Raw genomic sequence first — 12,174 nt, forward strand, 5'->3', positions numbered from 1 at the left:
AACTCTAATATAAAGGAGAACTAAAAGGAGAATAATTTAAAATAATATATACATCTTAATATGTAAATTCTTTGACTGCATTAGGCAATATAATAAATAGATACTTGAACCTGCTTACAATGAGTAAATTTGGAACATTTGGTGAATATTAGAAATGCAAGACTAGATTGTTTTTATGTATAATGGAATTCATGTCTATGTTCAGATAATTATAGGTTTTTCACTTGCAAAAGGATGAGAGGTATAAATATCTTTGGGAAAAAAATTCTAAGAGAATGAGTATAATCAATCAGGACTGGAAGAAGGAGGGCAAAAATAACTTTGTCCTTTGCTCAGAGTAAAGACTTAATAGATACATTGACTCCTTTCTTTCCATAGCAGTTCATAAAAGTCACAAAAATAGCCACTAGACAGAAATACAATTCTCATTCATGAAAATAACACACAGAAAGCAGAAAGAAATCAGATGATCAGAAATTTTTTTAATTGAAAATACATCCAAAACAATATATATCACAAAATAAAATAACAGATATAAAAGCCAACATGTGATTGATTAAATAGTGTAAACCTCCCATCAGAAGGGAAGTATCTTCACATTAGGTCACAATATGAAGCATAAATCTGTGTTCTATATAAGAGTCTCTAAGTCTTGGAGCTGTGAATGTTGAAAATAACGTTTAATTTAGGCTAGAAATCATTAAACCTCAATCTTTGTGTCACACACACACACACACACACACACACACACACACACACACACTTCCTAATGATCAGAGTTCAGTCTATGATGAAGTTTACGTAGTTATAAATATCTTTATAGATTGGAAAATCTCTCTGTTAACTGTAAGAGAAAATAAATACACTAGTTGTGTAGGCTTTAAATCAGATTAGATCTTAGTCCATGACAGATTAAGTGGAGCAAAAAATATAGCAATTATACCAGTCTTAAGTAACATTACTAACAAGTTAGAACCGATACACCAACACGTATCAAGAATAGAACTTCTTTTAAAGTGTCAGTTAAATATCAGAAAATGTACAGAATCTAAATCATATAGAACATCTCAAATTACAGAAAATTAAAACATTCTCTGATCACAATATAGTAAGAGCAGACATGTATAACAAAATTAGAAACCAGGAAAAACCTACCACATGGAAATTTAAAAGCTAATTTGGCTGGCACCTGGGTGGTTCAGTGGGTTAAGCATCTGACTTTGTCTCAGGTTATGGTCTCGCAGTTTGTGAGTTCGAGCCTCGCATGGGCTCTCATTTGTCAGGGCAGAGCTCACTCTGGATCTTTGTTTCCCCCTCTCTCTGCACCTCCTCTACTCTTGCATTCTCTGTCTCTCTCTCTCTCTCTCTCTCTCTCCCCCTCTTTCTCTCTCTTTCTCTCTGAAAATAAATAAATATAAAAAGAAACTAATTTGGCAACTCTAGGGTCAAAGTGGAAATGCAACCACTTTGGTGAAACTTCTATATGTTAGAATTTATGGGACACAGTTAAAAGTGCTCAAAATAAGATTCATTGTTTTAAGTACTTAATGGATAAGGAATGTATGAAAATAACTTAAGCGCCTAAGTTAAAAAAAAAACAAACAACATAAACCTAAAGAAAATAGAAGGAAAAAAGAATGAATTATTAAAGACAGAATTATTCCATTAATGAGCTTCTCAAAACAAAGTGCAGATGGCTAGTTAACCAATCATGTACAACTAGGGGAAATCGTAAATATGTAGAATAAGAAATGAAACTGAGGAAATAATTACAGGCACACTGGTGGAAAAAAAGGTAAACTACTTTGCTCATGTTTATTGTAAATAAACTTGGGGTCTTATGTGATAAGGATTATTTTCTAGGAAATATAAATGATTTGAACTGATTCTAGAAGAGACCAAAAAATCTAGTCAGCATAATTACAATGGGAAAAATAGGGAGAGTTCTCAAACAGAAAATAATGAACCTAACTGGAAATGTGGAAGATCTAAAAGAATTTAAAAATTCTGCTGAAGAAACAAAATTGAATAAAGGAAGACATAACCTATCTAGATGGAAAGACTACATATCACAAGAATATCACTTTTTCCTTAACTTGTGTATAAATTTCACCTGATTGCAAAGAAAATACCATCAGGATACATTTGAAATAAGTTGGTGCTAAACTTAAGAATAATACAGTTGCTAAAATACCTAGGCAAATTCTGAAGAAAGAGATTCATGAAAGAGCACTCATTACTACAAGATGTCACATGTCATGATGAATCAGTAATTAAAACCTTGGTACAAATAAAGAATGGATAATGTCTACAATTGTTTCAAATTCTTATAAGAAGTTAGTATATATCATATAAACTGCATTTCTAATAAATGGGGAAAAGAGATTATTCAGTAAATGGGGCAACTAGGTAATGGTCTGGAAAATATAAATTTATATCTCTGCTGTCATATTTTAAAATAAGTTCCAGATGGAATGAATATCTGAATGGAACAAAAGTGAAACTTGGTAAGTATTAGAAGAAAATAAGTATTAGTGTAGAAGTTAAAAAAAAAATCTTATAGAAAAAGAATAAAGCAGAAGGAGAGAGAAACTGGAGAGCTACAGTTTGAAACGGATTAGACAGATGGCCTTAGTGGTAAGCTAACATTTGAGGTAGTACCTGAGGGAAGTGAGGGAGTGCGCCATACATATGTTTGGGCAGAGAGCACTTCCAGGTTCAGGTACTCTCAGATACATTGACCCCTGCGATGGGAATAGATTTGGAATTTCTTAGGTTTGCCATGAGGCCAGTGTACCTGGAGGAAGGTGGGAGGAGGCAAATCTTTCGTGCTTTGTTATCACTTGGCCTTTTTTATGAGGTTGGGTAGGAAGCCATTAAAAGATTTCAGATCAAAGTAGTGATGATTTGACTGTTTGAAAATGGACTGTAAGGGTCATGTATGGAAGCAGGGATATCTGTATGGAGCCTATTATAATAATACAGACATGAGATAATGGTGGCTTGGATGAGAGTGGTGGCAGTGGGCTATTGGGAAGTGGTTAGCTTCTGCTCTATTTTGAAGGTCGAACCGAAAGAGTTGCTGTTAATTAATGAAAGGGATGAGTTTAGCTAATAAGATGAGGAAGATACTTGGTGGAGTATTCAGAAACTCAGTTTAGGACAGATTAAGAAACCTGTTAGACTAAAATTGGAGCTGCCAAGTAGGCATGAACCAGTAGTGTAGAGAGAGGTCTGGTATGCGAGATAAACATTTGAATCATCATCAGTGTATGATTTAAAGTCATGAAACTAGGTGAGATCTCCACCGAAGACCATGTAGATGGAAAGAGGAGGTAGAAGGATACTTGTACTCTGGGCTACTTGAATGTGAAAGTGGAGACGGTAGAAGGAACAGTGTGAGTGCCTACTGTGATGGAGTGGCCAGTTTGTTAGGAGAAGAATCAACTCTGTTGAGGAGGAAGTGATCCTTTAAGTCAGCTGTTGCTGATATTCAAGTAAGATAAGAATTCAGAGGTGATTATTAGATTTAGCAAACTGAAGGTCATTGTTGACCTTGACAGAGCATTTCTAGTGCTGAAGATGAAAGCTTGGTTCCAGTAGGTTAAAGAGAATGGGAGGAGAAGAATTGGAGCCAGTGAGTACGGATAACTTTTTTGCTCAGTTTTGCTATCGCAAAGGAAAGAAATGGGGGGTAGCTAAAATGGAATAAAGATTATAAGGCATGTTTTGTTTTGTGTTTTACTTGAAAAAAACATATTGAAAGGCTTAGGGAAAGAGGTAGGAGAGTGGAAAATTAATGATAGAGGAGAGAGGAGGAGAATTGAGAAAGCATTCCCGGATTAGGGGTGAGATGAGATCTGCTACACAAGCAGAGGCGTTGGTCAGGTTTAGGAGCTTGCATCCTTCCTCAGTAAATGGAGAGCTGGCAGAGTGTATCAGAATACATACGCTGGTAAATGGGGATGTGGTGGTGGGAGCCTTTGGAAGTTATCTTCTTAATCTTTTATAGTTTTGCTAAACTGCAGAGGGAAACAGTCTGAGAGTGATTTTGGGAAGAAGTAGATGGGGAAATTTTGAGAAGAATGAAGAAATTGTGTACCTTTTTTTTTAACCCGAATGGAGAATATGTGTACAAGGGAAATTTACCATGAAACTAGGCAGTGTTACGGCCTCGCTTGAAGATAGTGATGATGAATTTAAAACGAGACTGGAGAATATGGTTGTACCCTTTTCTCTCACCGTGTTCATCTGTGCCAGTTCAAGTGTAGAGTGGGTAGGGAGTTAGATTTAACTAGCATTAGAGTTTTGCCAAGGAAGTTAGATACAAGAAATAAAAATTAAAAGCAGTGAACGAATACTGTTGTACGGGAGGGAGTCCTCTGATTATTGACCATGGAATTTATGATAGGTAAAGAAGAAAGTGAATACATAAGAGGATGGCATAATGGTGATGTTAAGACCAGTGAATTTTTAGGTCTCCTCGGGCTTGAGGGCTTGAAGGATTTTTGGACACAGAGGGTCATCTAGCAAGAATGGAGGTGGTTGTTAGCCATATGTCGTAAAGTAAAATTGAGATTATGGAGGGAATGAAGTTCTTAGTAATGAAAAAGTCTAGGGTATGATCCTGCTTGTGTGGAGTGTTAGCACAGTGAAAGATCTTTGGAGAAGAAAAAGTCAAGAAACTGATAGATGAGGCTGTTGAAATTAATCATCTGCATGATTATTAATTAAGAAGTAGGACAAGAACTGCGGCGCCTTGGTGGCTCAGTTGGTTAAGTGTCTGCCTCTTGATTTTGGCTCAGGTCATGATCTCATGGTTCATGGGACTGAGCCTCACATTGGGCTCTGTACTGACAGTGTGGAGCCTGCCTGGGATCCCCTCTCTCTGCCCCTCCCCTGCTCTCATGCTCAGGAGTGGACTCTCTTTCTCTCTCTCAAAATAGGTAAATAAACATTAAAAAAAAAAAAAAAAGAAATAGGACAAGAGTAGATTTGGAGAGAGTGATAGCGAGCTAGAAGTTAAAATTGCCAAGAACTCCTGCATTGGTACAAGGGTTCGGGAGGAGTTGTATAAGTTACAGGAGATTTGGAGCTGGGAGAGAGTGAAAATGGCTGCAGGAAGCTGTGTGTAGCATGGAAAACACAGTCTTCATTTCCAGAATTACTTGAACCACGGAATGTGAGAGGACTTCAAGGGAAGCAGTGTTTTTCAAAGAGCCAGGTTTCCGTTAGATTAAGAAGGTAAAAGGAACATTTAGAAAAGAAGTTGACATTGTTAGTGGTATTATCTGCATTGAGAGAGGTTTAGCTTTACTTAAATGTATTGAAGTGCATGTGGGGGCACCTAGGTGGCTTAGTCGGTTAAGTGTGTGACTTCAGCTCAGGTCATGATTTCCTAGTTTTTGAGTTCAAGCCCCGTGTTGGGCTCTGTGATGATAGCTCAGAGCCTGGAGCCTGTTTTGGATTTTGTGTCTCTGTCTCCCTGCCCCTGCTCATGCTCTGTCTGTCTCTCTCTCTCTCTCTAAAAATAAATAAACATTAAAAAAAAATAAAATGCATGTGACTTTTGACCTAGCGCTTCATATTCTAGGGTAAATTTCATGATATTTGCAAGAATATATGCAAATATATGAAAGAGGGACCCTCATAGGAGGGTATTTTTTGCAGCATTACTTAACAGTGAAAGATTAGAAAGTAATTGATAAACTGATTAAGTTATGATACATACATATGTTTGAATTCTCTACAATCACTGGGGAAAAAATGAGGTTGCCCTAATATGTACTGATATGAAATGATTATCAAGATACTGTGGAGGGGGCAAGGTGTAAGTCAATATGTATGATTTCGCCCCATGTGTTTAAGTAATAAAACTATGAATACACAGATGCTTGTTCATGCACAGGGTAATGCTAGTAGTGTACATAAACTGGAATTATTGGTTGCCTCCAGGGAGGTGACTGGGTGCTTTATTTGGCAGGATTTGGAGGAAGACTCTGCTTTTCTTTGTGCATTCTTTGAACCATTGCCTACATACATATTTTTAAAAAGTTTTAAGAAGGGATTCAGGCCTGTTTGTGGTGAATCTTCAGTAATAATTGGGTGTATTGATTTTACATGGTAGTAAATGAGGAAAATTATGTGGACAGAGCTGTGTTTTTGAAAATTTACCTTTTTATCAGTTCTTCAAATGGATTAGAAAAGAGGAAAGGCAGGAGTAGCAGACTGTTACAGAAGCTATTGCACTAGTCCGGGTTAGTGTTAATGCCTGCCTAATTCATATTTCTGTGAATTTCTCAAATGTTGTGTTCTGGTTTTTTACCATCCTATTTCCATCAGCTAGGTCAGCATTTGGCAGATAACAGGCATGCTGGGGGGCGCCTGGGTGACTCAGTTAAATGTCCGACTTTTGCTTTCAGCTCAGGTTATGATCCCACGTCGGGCTCTGCACTGACAGCATAGAGCCTGCTTGGAATTCTCAGTTACCCTCTCTCTCTGCCCTTCCCCCACTTGCCACATGCCCACACGCGCGCACTCACTCTCTCTTTCTCTTTCTCTCAAAAATAAATAAATAAACATTAAAAAAAAACAGGCATGCTGGATATTTGATGGGTGAGACTATTCATGCATCATCCACTTTCTCCCAGTAGGCCTCAGTAATCAGTGACTCCTGAATTTCTGTAGCATCTTTCATCCTTATTATTTGGCATTTGCTGATACTGTATTATAATCTTTCCCAGTAATTATACACCCTGTGAGACTACCTTACTCTTTTTATCTCCCTCTGTTTAACCTGTTACACAGGATGAATATATCATTTATTACTATCATGTATATAATATAGTATGTGTAATTATGTTATTAGTGTTTATTTTGTCTTTGTATATATTCTTTGAAAACCAGTTCTTGTGTTCTCATTAAAATGGAAGTTTTGCATAGTGATTGAGAGCATAGACTCTGGAACCAGATTGCTTGAATTTGAATTATCTGGTGAAGTCTGGGCAAATTACTTAACATCGGTATAACTTAGTTTCCTTATGTATACAGTGGAGATTTGAAGAGTAAATTTATTTTTATATGAGGTGCTTAACGCAGTGCTTTATACATAGTATTATGTATGGTATGGAAGGTTTAGCTATTATTATTGATTGATTTGGGAGAAAGTCAGTGGAATAACATCAATTCTTATTTACTTTACCTGTGTTTGTATTCTTTAAAGATCTGCCTATTTCTTTTCATTAGAATGGCCAATTTCTTTGTTTCCTTGAAATAATAGCAGCCTCTATCTCTTGAGGCACACTATCACGGTGATGAATTAGACCTCTAACAACTGTGTTCGCTTTACATTTTCTTTTGATAAATAGGATTCTAGTGTTAGGGATATTAATCCACTTTGTTAATACTTGTTTTTTAATTGCAAAAACAGTATGACACAGTGGGAGCACTGAAAAAATTCCCTTCTTGGGATATTGCCATCTTTGCATTGTTTTGTGCCACACTGTACTGGAGGTATGCGTTAATCAGCTGTCCTGTGCCTGGATGGTCTCTTGCCTGGAGGCTCAATCACTTGACTGATGGCCCTTTTGACAAAGACTATAGGCAGTTTCCTACAGCTGAATTAGCATTTTAAACTGTTTAAATAAATCACTTTTAAAAACAGTTGAAACAGTCCAAGTATGAAAGAAAAAGGCAGTTTATTTCCATGTTTAAAATAAGTCCCCATTAATATTTTTCAAAGCAAATGTTTGTGTGTTTTGAAATTTTATTAAAAAAAAATTTTTTTTTTTTTTTTACATTTTATTATTTTTGAGAGAGAGAGAGACAGAGCACAAGTGGGGGAGGGGCAGAGAGAGGGAGACACAGAATCCGAAGTAGGCTCCGGGCTCCGAGCTGTCAGCACAGAGCCTGATGCGGGGCTCAAACCCACCAACCATGAGATCATGACCTGAGTTGAAGTCAGTTGCTTAACCAACAGAGCCACCCAGGCGCCCCATGTGTATTTTGAAATTTTAAAAAGTTCTGTGAAACTCAATTTATCATTGCAGTAAACTTTCATAAACCACTTGCTTTAAGAATTACTGGTGATGGGGCGCCAGGGTAGCTAGGTCGGTTAAGTGTCTGTCTCTTGATTTTGGCTTGGTCAGGATGTCATGGTTTCTAAGTTTGAGCCCCACATTGGGCTCTGCTCAACGCGTGGAGTCTGCTTGGGGTTCTCCCGCCCATCCCCTGCTCGCTCTCTCTCTCTCTCTCTCTCTCTCTCTCTCTCAAAATAAATAAACTTAAAAAGAATTACTGGTGATAGTGAATAGCAGAAATGAATTTTGTATAATAAGCGAAACAGTACAAAATTTTTTGAATTTAATTGCACAAGCAGGTATGTTTCAATGAATTACTTTTTATTTTGTTTTTGTTTCAGTTTAACTAGTCACTGTTTATTGTTTTTGTTTAGGTTATCAGATTTCATAATTAAGGCAGTTGAAATACTGTATTGTGAGATAAGAGGCCATCCATTTTGGAGTAGCTCTGAAAAGCTCTCTGTACCTGAAAACTACATTGTTCATTTGAGTTGTTACATGAGATGTTTTTAGAATCTAATTATGTTTGTTTGGGATCAGATATGATTAAATCTGTTAAAGATTGAGAACACATGATTCAGCGTTTCAAAGTGCCTGAATCCTGAGTCTTAGTAATGTGGAAATACTTTTTTTTTTTTCCCCCAAAGGCAACTGTTTGTCTTCCTTTCCCTTTTTATCAAAATTTACTAGAGGGGCACCTGGGTGGCTCAGTCTGGTGAAGCCTCTGACTCTTGGTTTCGATCTCACAGTTAGTGGACTCAACCCCCATGTTGGACTTTGCGCTGGCAGCAGAGAGCCTACTTGGGATTCTCTCTCTCCCTCCCTTTGTCCTCCCCCACTCGCTCTCGTGCGCTCTCTCTCTCAAAAAAAAAAAAAAAACAACTTAAATTCACTAGAGATAATATTTTCTTACTTTCTGATCAGCATTTCTATTAGAATTTTGTTGTTTTTAAATTATAAAGAAACTCAGTATCCCAGAATATTAAAAAAGAATACTGTACAGATCCTTGATATCTCAATATTTAAAAACAAAACATAACCAGGATGTAAGAAAATAACAATAAACTCAGAATATAAAGTTGATTTTTTATTATGAGAGGTAAGAATTAGCTAATGCAGCTAAATAATAACCTTTGTTGAAAAAAGAGAGGTGTCTTGAATAACAGTGTAGCAACAGAAGAAATAATAGACTTATTAACTTATTTACATCATCAAATCAATTCTTTTGACAGATAGCATTTTTATTCATATGGAAGTTTTCTCACTGCAGTGTCTTTGGACTGTTATTTTAATAATCTAGTGTTTAAATTTATTTTTTCTTAAAAACATATAGTTTGGAAGTTGCCTATTATTTTTTTCTGGTGTAACACTGGAATGCTGTTGATTTATTGCCATGTCTGTTTGTAGGTGTAGTAAAAGTATTTAGAGATAATTTAACTAGTTCTTCCTTGGGGTCTCAGCCATACCCAGCCTTTTAAGTTAAGGATGGGATTTCAGTTCTGATAACTGTTCTTTGTCGGACACAATAATATTTCTCCTTCAGTGACATTAGCCTGTGGGTATAAATTGAGTCACGATAGATGAATAGTTGCATCGACATAGTTATGCTGCATTAGAATCATAGTGCAGGGGAACACTGAGTCAGCAGTTTGGTTTCAGTTGTTGTACAAATAAATGCATTGCATTGCCACATAGTCATATTTTATTGGAGGGAGTATTTGCTGATTTGTGCTATAGTCAGTGACATGGAATGAAATTATTTTAAATGCTATAAAATAAAGGATTTAAAGCTGTATTGAAAAGTGAACATCTCAAAGTGTTTTTGTGTGAAATATTCTGTGTACCTATTTCTTTTATTCGTCATCATTAGCTTAGCAAGCATTTTACTAAATTATTAACTAATCATTAACTGTTCTGTAAGAGGATATCACAGGTAATCCAGAAAGAAAAGTATGCCATGTCGGTATTTATATGCATTTAACGACTACTTGATATATGCAGAGTATTAACATATTGTCTTATCCACTTACTAGCTGATTAACTTAAGGCAAATTGCTTCCCCTCTAACCCTTCGTTTTCTCATGTGTAAAATGTGGACAAAGATAATACCTATCTCATAGGGTTATTATGGGGATTACATGAGTTAATATGTGCAGTGGTTATGCTTAGCGGTCAGTGAATGTTAGCTATTATTATTGTGTAATTAATTGTAGATCAGTGGAAATTCATCTGTATTCTTTGGCCTTACGGCTAAGCTTATAGAAAAGATGCTTAACTTGTTGAGAAATAATGGATGTGATGATTCATTTCACATTAAGTTATTTAAATTTCTTACTGGTCATATAACACCTTTGTTGAGGTTCCAAATTAAGTTTTATAAAGGTGAATAAGGTCTTCTGCTTTTCTTTGAAGTATATTATTTTGGAACTTGTATAGAAAGTCAGTAAGAGAGGAGTGAATATCCTAAGAAATTCTAAGAGAAGGGAGATTTTTAGTTTTTTCCCTTGGTTTTGGCATAAGAAATCTATATTGGGGGGGCTAATAAATCAGATCATCTTTGAGAGATTAGTAATGGATTCGAGGAACATAATGATAATTTAATGATTCCATTTTTTAAACCTTTGTCATCAGTCTTTAATTGCTTCTGTAACTGAGTTTGTGTACTAATTTATTTATTAAAGTAACGTTAAACACTGAAATTCTGTGATCCCCACAAAGTGGTAGAAGGGAAATAGTTAGAATTTATGAAAAGATTAATTGGTAATTCTCTTTTGACATATTTTTTAATATACCAAACCATTAAATTTTTTGTCACTACTTTTATAATATAACTTGTTAGCCTTTACAGTTGGGTAAGTTGTAATATGGTTACTAAAGCTGAATTGAGAAACATGTCAAGTTTCTAGGAACAAAAGAACTATCTATAAGCAGAATTGTGTAGCTATGCACAGTTCTCTACCACTTGTAATTTGTTATATGTCTTGGTAATGACTCTATCTGGACATAGAGCCTACTCCAATTTGAGGGCATTTCAAGTAGATCTCTTATTCTTGTAGACAGAATGACTTTAGAAACAGAAAAAACTCTGAACTGTTGTCATTGTAAATGTCACAGGGATAGGCAAATAGTCTTCCTGACCAAATATACACTTTCTTCCATAGTATTGAATTTGACCGGGATTGTGACTATTTTGCAATTGCTGGAGTTACAAAGAAGATTAAGGTCTATGAATATGGCACAGTCATTCAAGATGCCGTGGATATTCACTACCCTGAAAATGAAATGACCTGCAATTCCAAAATCAGGTACTTAGATTATTTTTTTGGACATCATGTAGCGTGTGTATAACAGTCAGTGACTATAATTAGTATGAGTTTGTTGTTTTACCTTTCTGTGAGACTCCTTATTCAGTTATAAAAAAACACTGGTGGGGCGCCTGGGTGGCGCAGTCGGTTAAGCGTCCGACTTCAGCCAGGTCACGATCTCGCGGTCCGTGAGTTCGAGCCCCGCGTCGGGCTCTGAGCTGATGGCTCAGAGCCTGGAGCCTGTTTCCGATTCTGTGTCTCCCTCTCTCTCTGACCCTCCCCCGTTCATGCTCTGTCTCTCTCTGTCCCAAAAATAAATAAACGTTGAAAAAAAATTAAAAAAAACAAACAAAACAAAACAAAACAAAACAAAAAACCACTGGAATTGTATACAGAGGAGACTTCAGAATCTGTTTTAAAGTTATCGGTTGCTTTTACCCTGTAGGGGTTAGTAGTCATTGTTTTCCTGTTTGACCAATGAAAGTCCTTTTTGTTTCACTTAATCAAATAAAAATCTTTGTCGTAAATGGCTTTCCATGGGGTGTTGAATAAAGGATTACAATAGCCTATGAATAGTGCCTGAAAGTCAGGATTTTTTTTTCCCCTAGCAATGCACATCTCTCTAAGTATTTTAACTGTTTATAGTTTTAAGAGTTTTTTTTTCTTTTTCATAAGAATATTCTGCTGCTTTTCATTGAGGGCCTTATATTTAAGTTTCATACAATAAGGGTTAGAGTTCATAATCAGTGCTTTTCAAACCTGGAGTACTGTTAAAAATGCAGGAACTGGGA

At 36.1% G+C, this 12,174-nt stretch overlaps 1 protein-coding gene across 3 annotated transcripts in view; it reads left to right on the forward strand.

Moving 5' to 3' along the window:
* The window catches only part of COP1 (COP1 E3 ubiquitin ligase), a 259,773-nt gene that overhangs the window by 131,349 nt on the left and 116,250 nt on the right, over nt 1–12,174 (forward strand). For all 3 annotated transcript variants that reach the window (XM_040446709.1, XM_040446711.1, XM_040446710.1), the window contains one exon: nt 11,240–11,383. In XM_040446709.1, coding sequence (XP_040302643.1) covers nt 11,240–11,383 — 144 coding nt within the window. The remainder of the gene's footprint in view (nt 1–11,239; nt 11,384–12,174) is intronic.

The sequence above is a fragment of the Herpailurus yagouaroundi genome, unplaced genomic scaffold (genome assembly GCF_014898765.1).
Source record: "Herpailurus yagouaroundi ecotype Mexico unplaced genomic scaffold, PumYag 195, whole genome shotgun sequence".
NCBI lineage: Eukaryota > Metazoa > Chordata > Mammalia > Carnivora > Felidae > Herpailurus > Herpailurus yagouaroundi.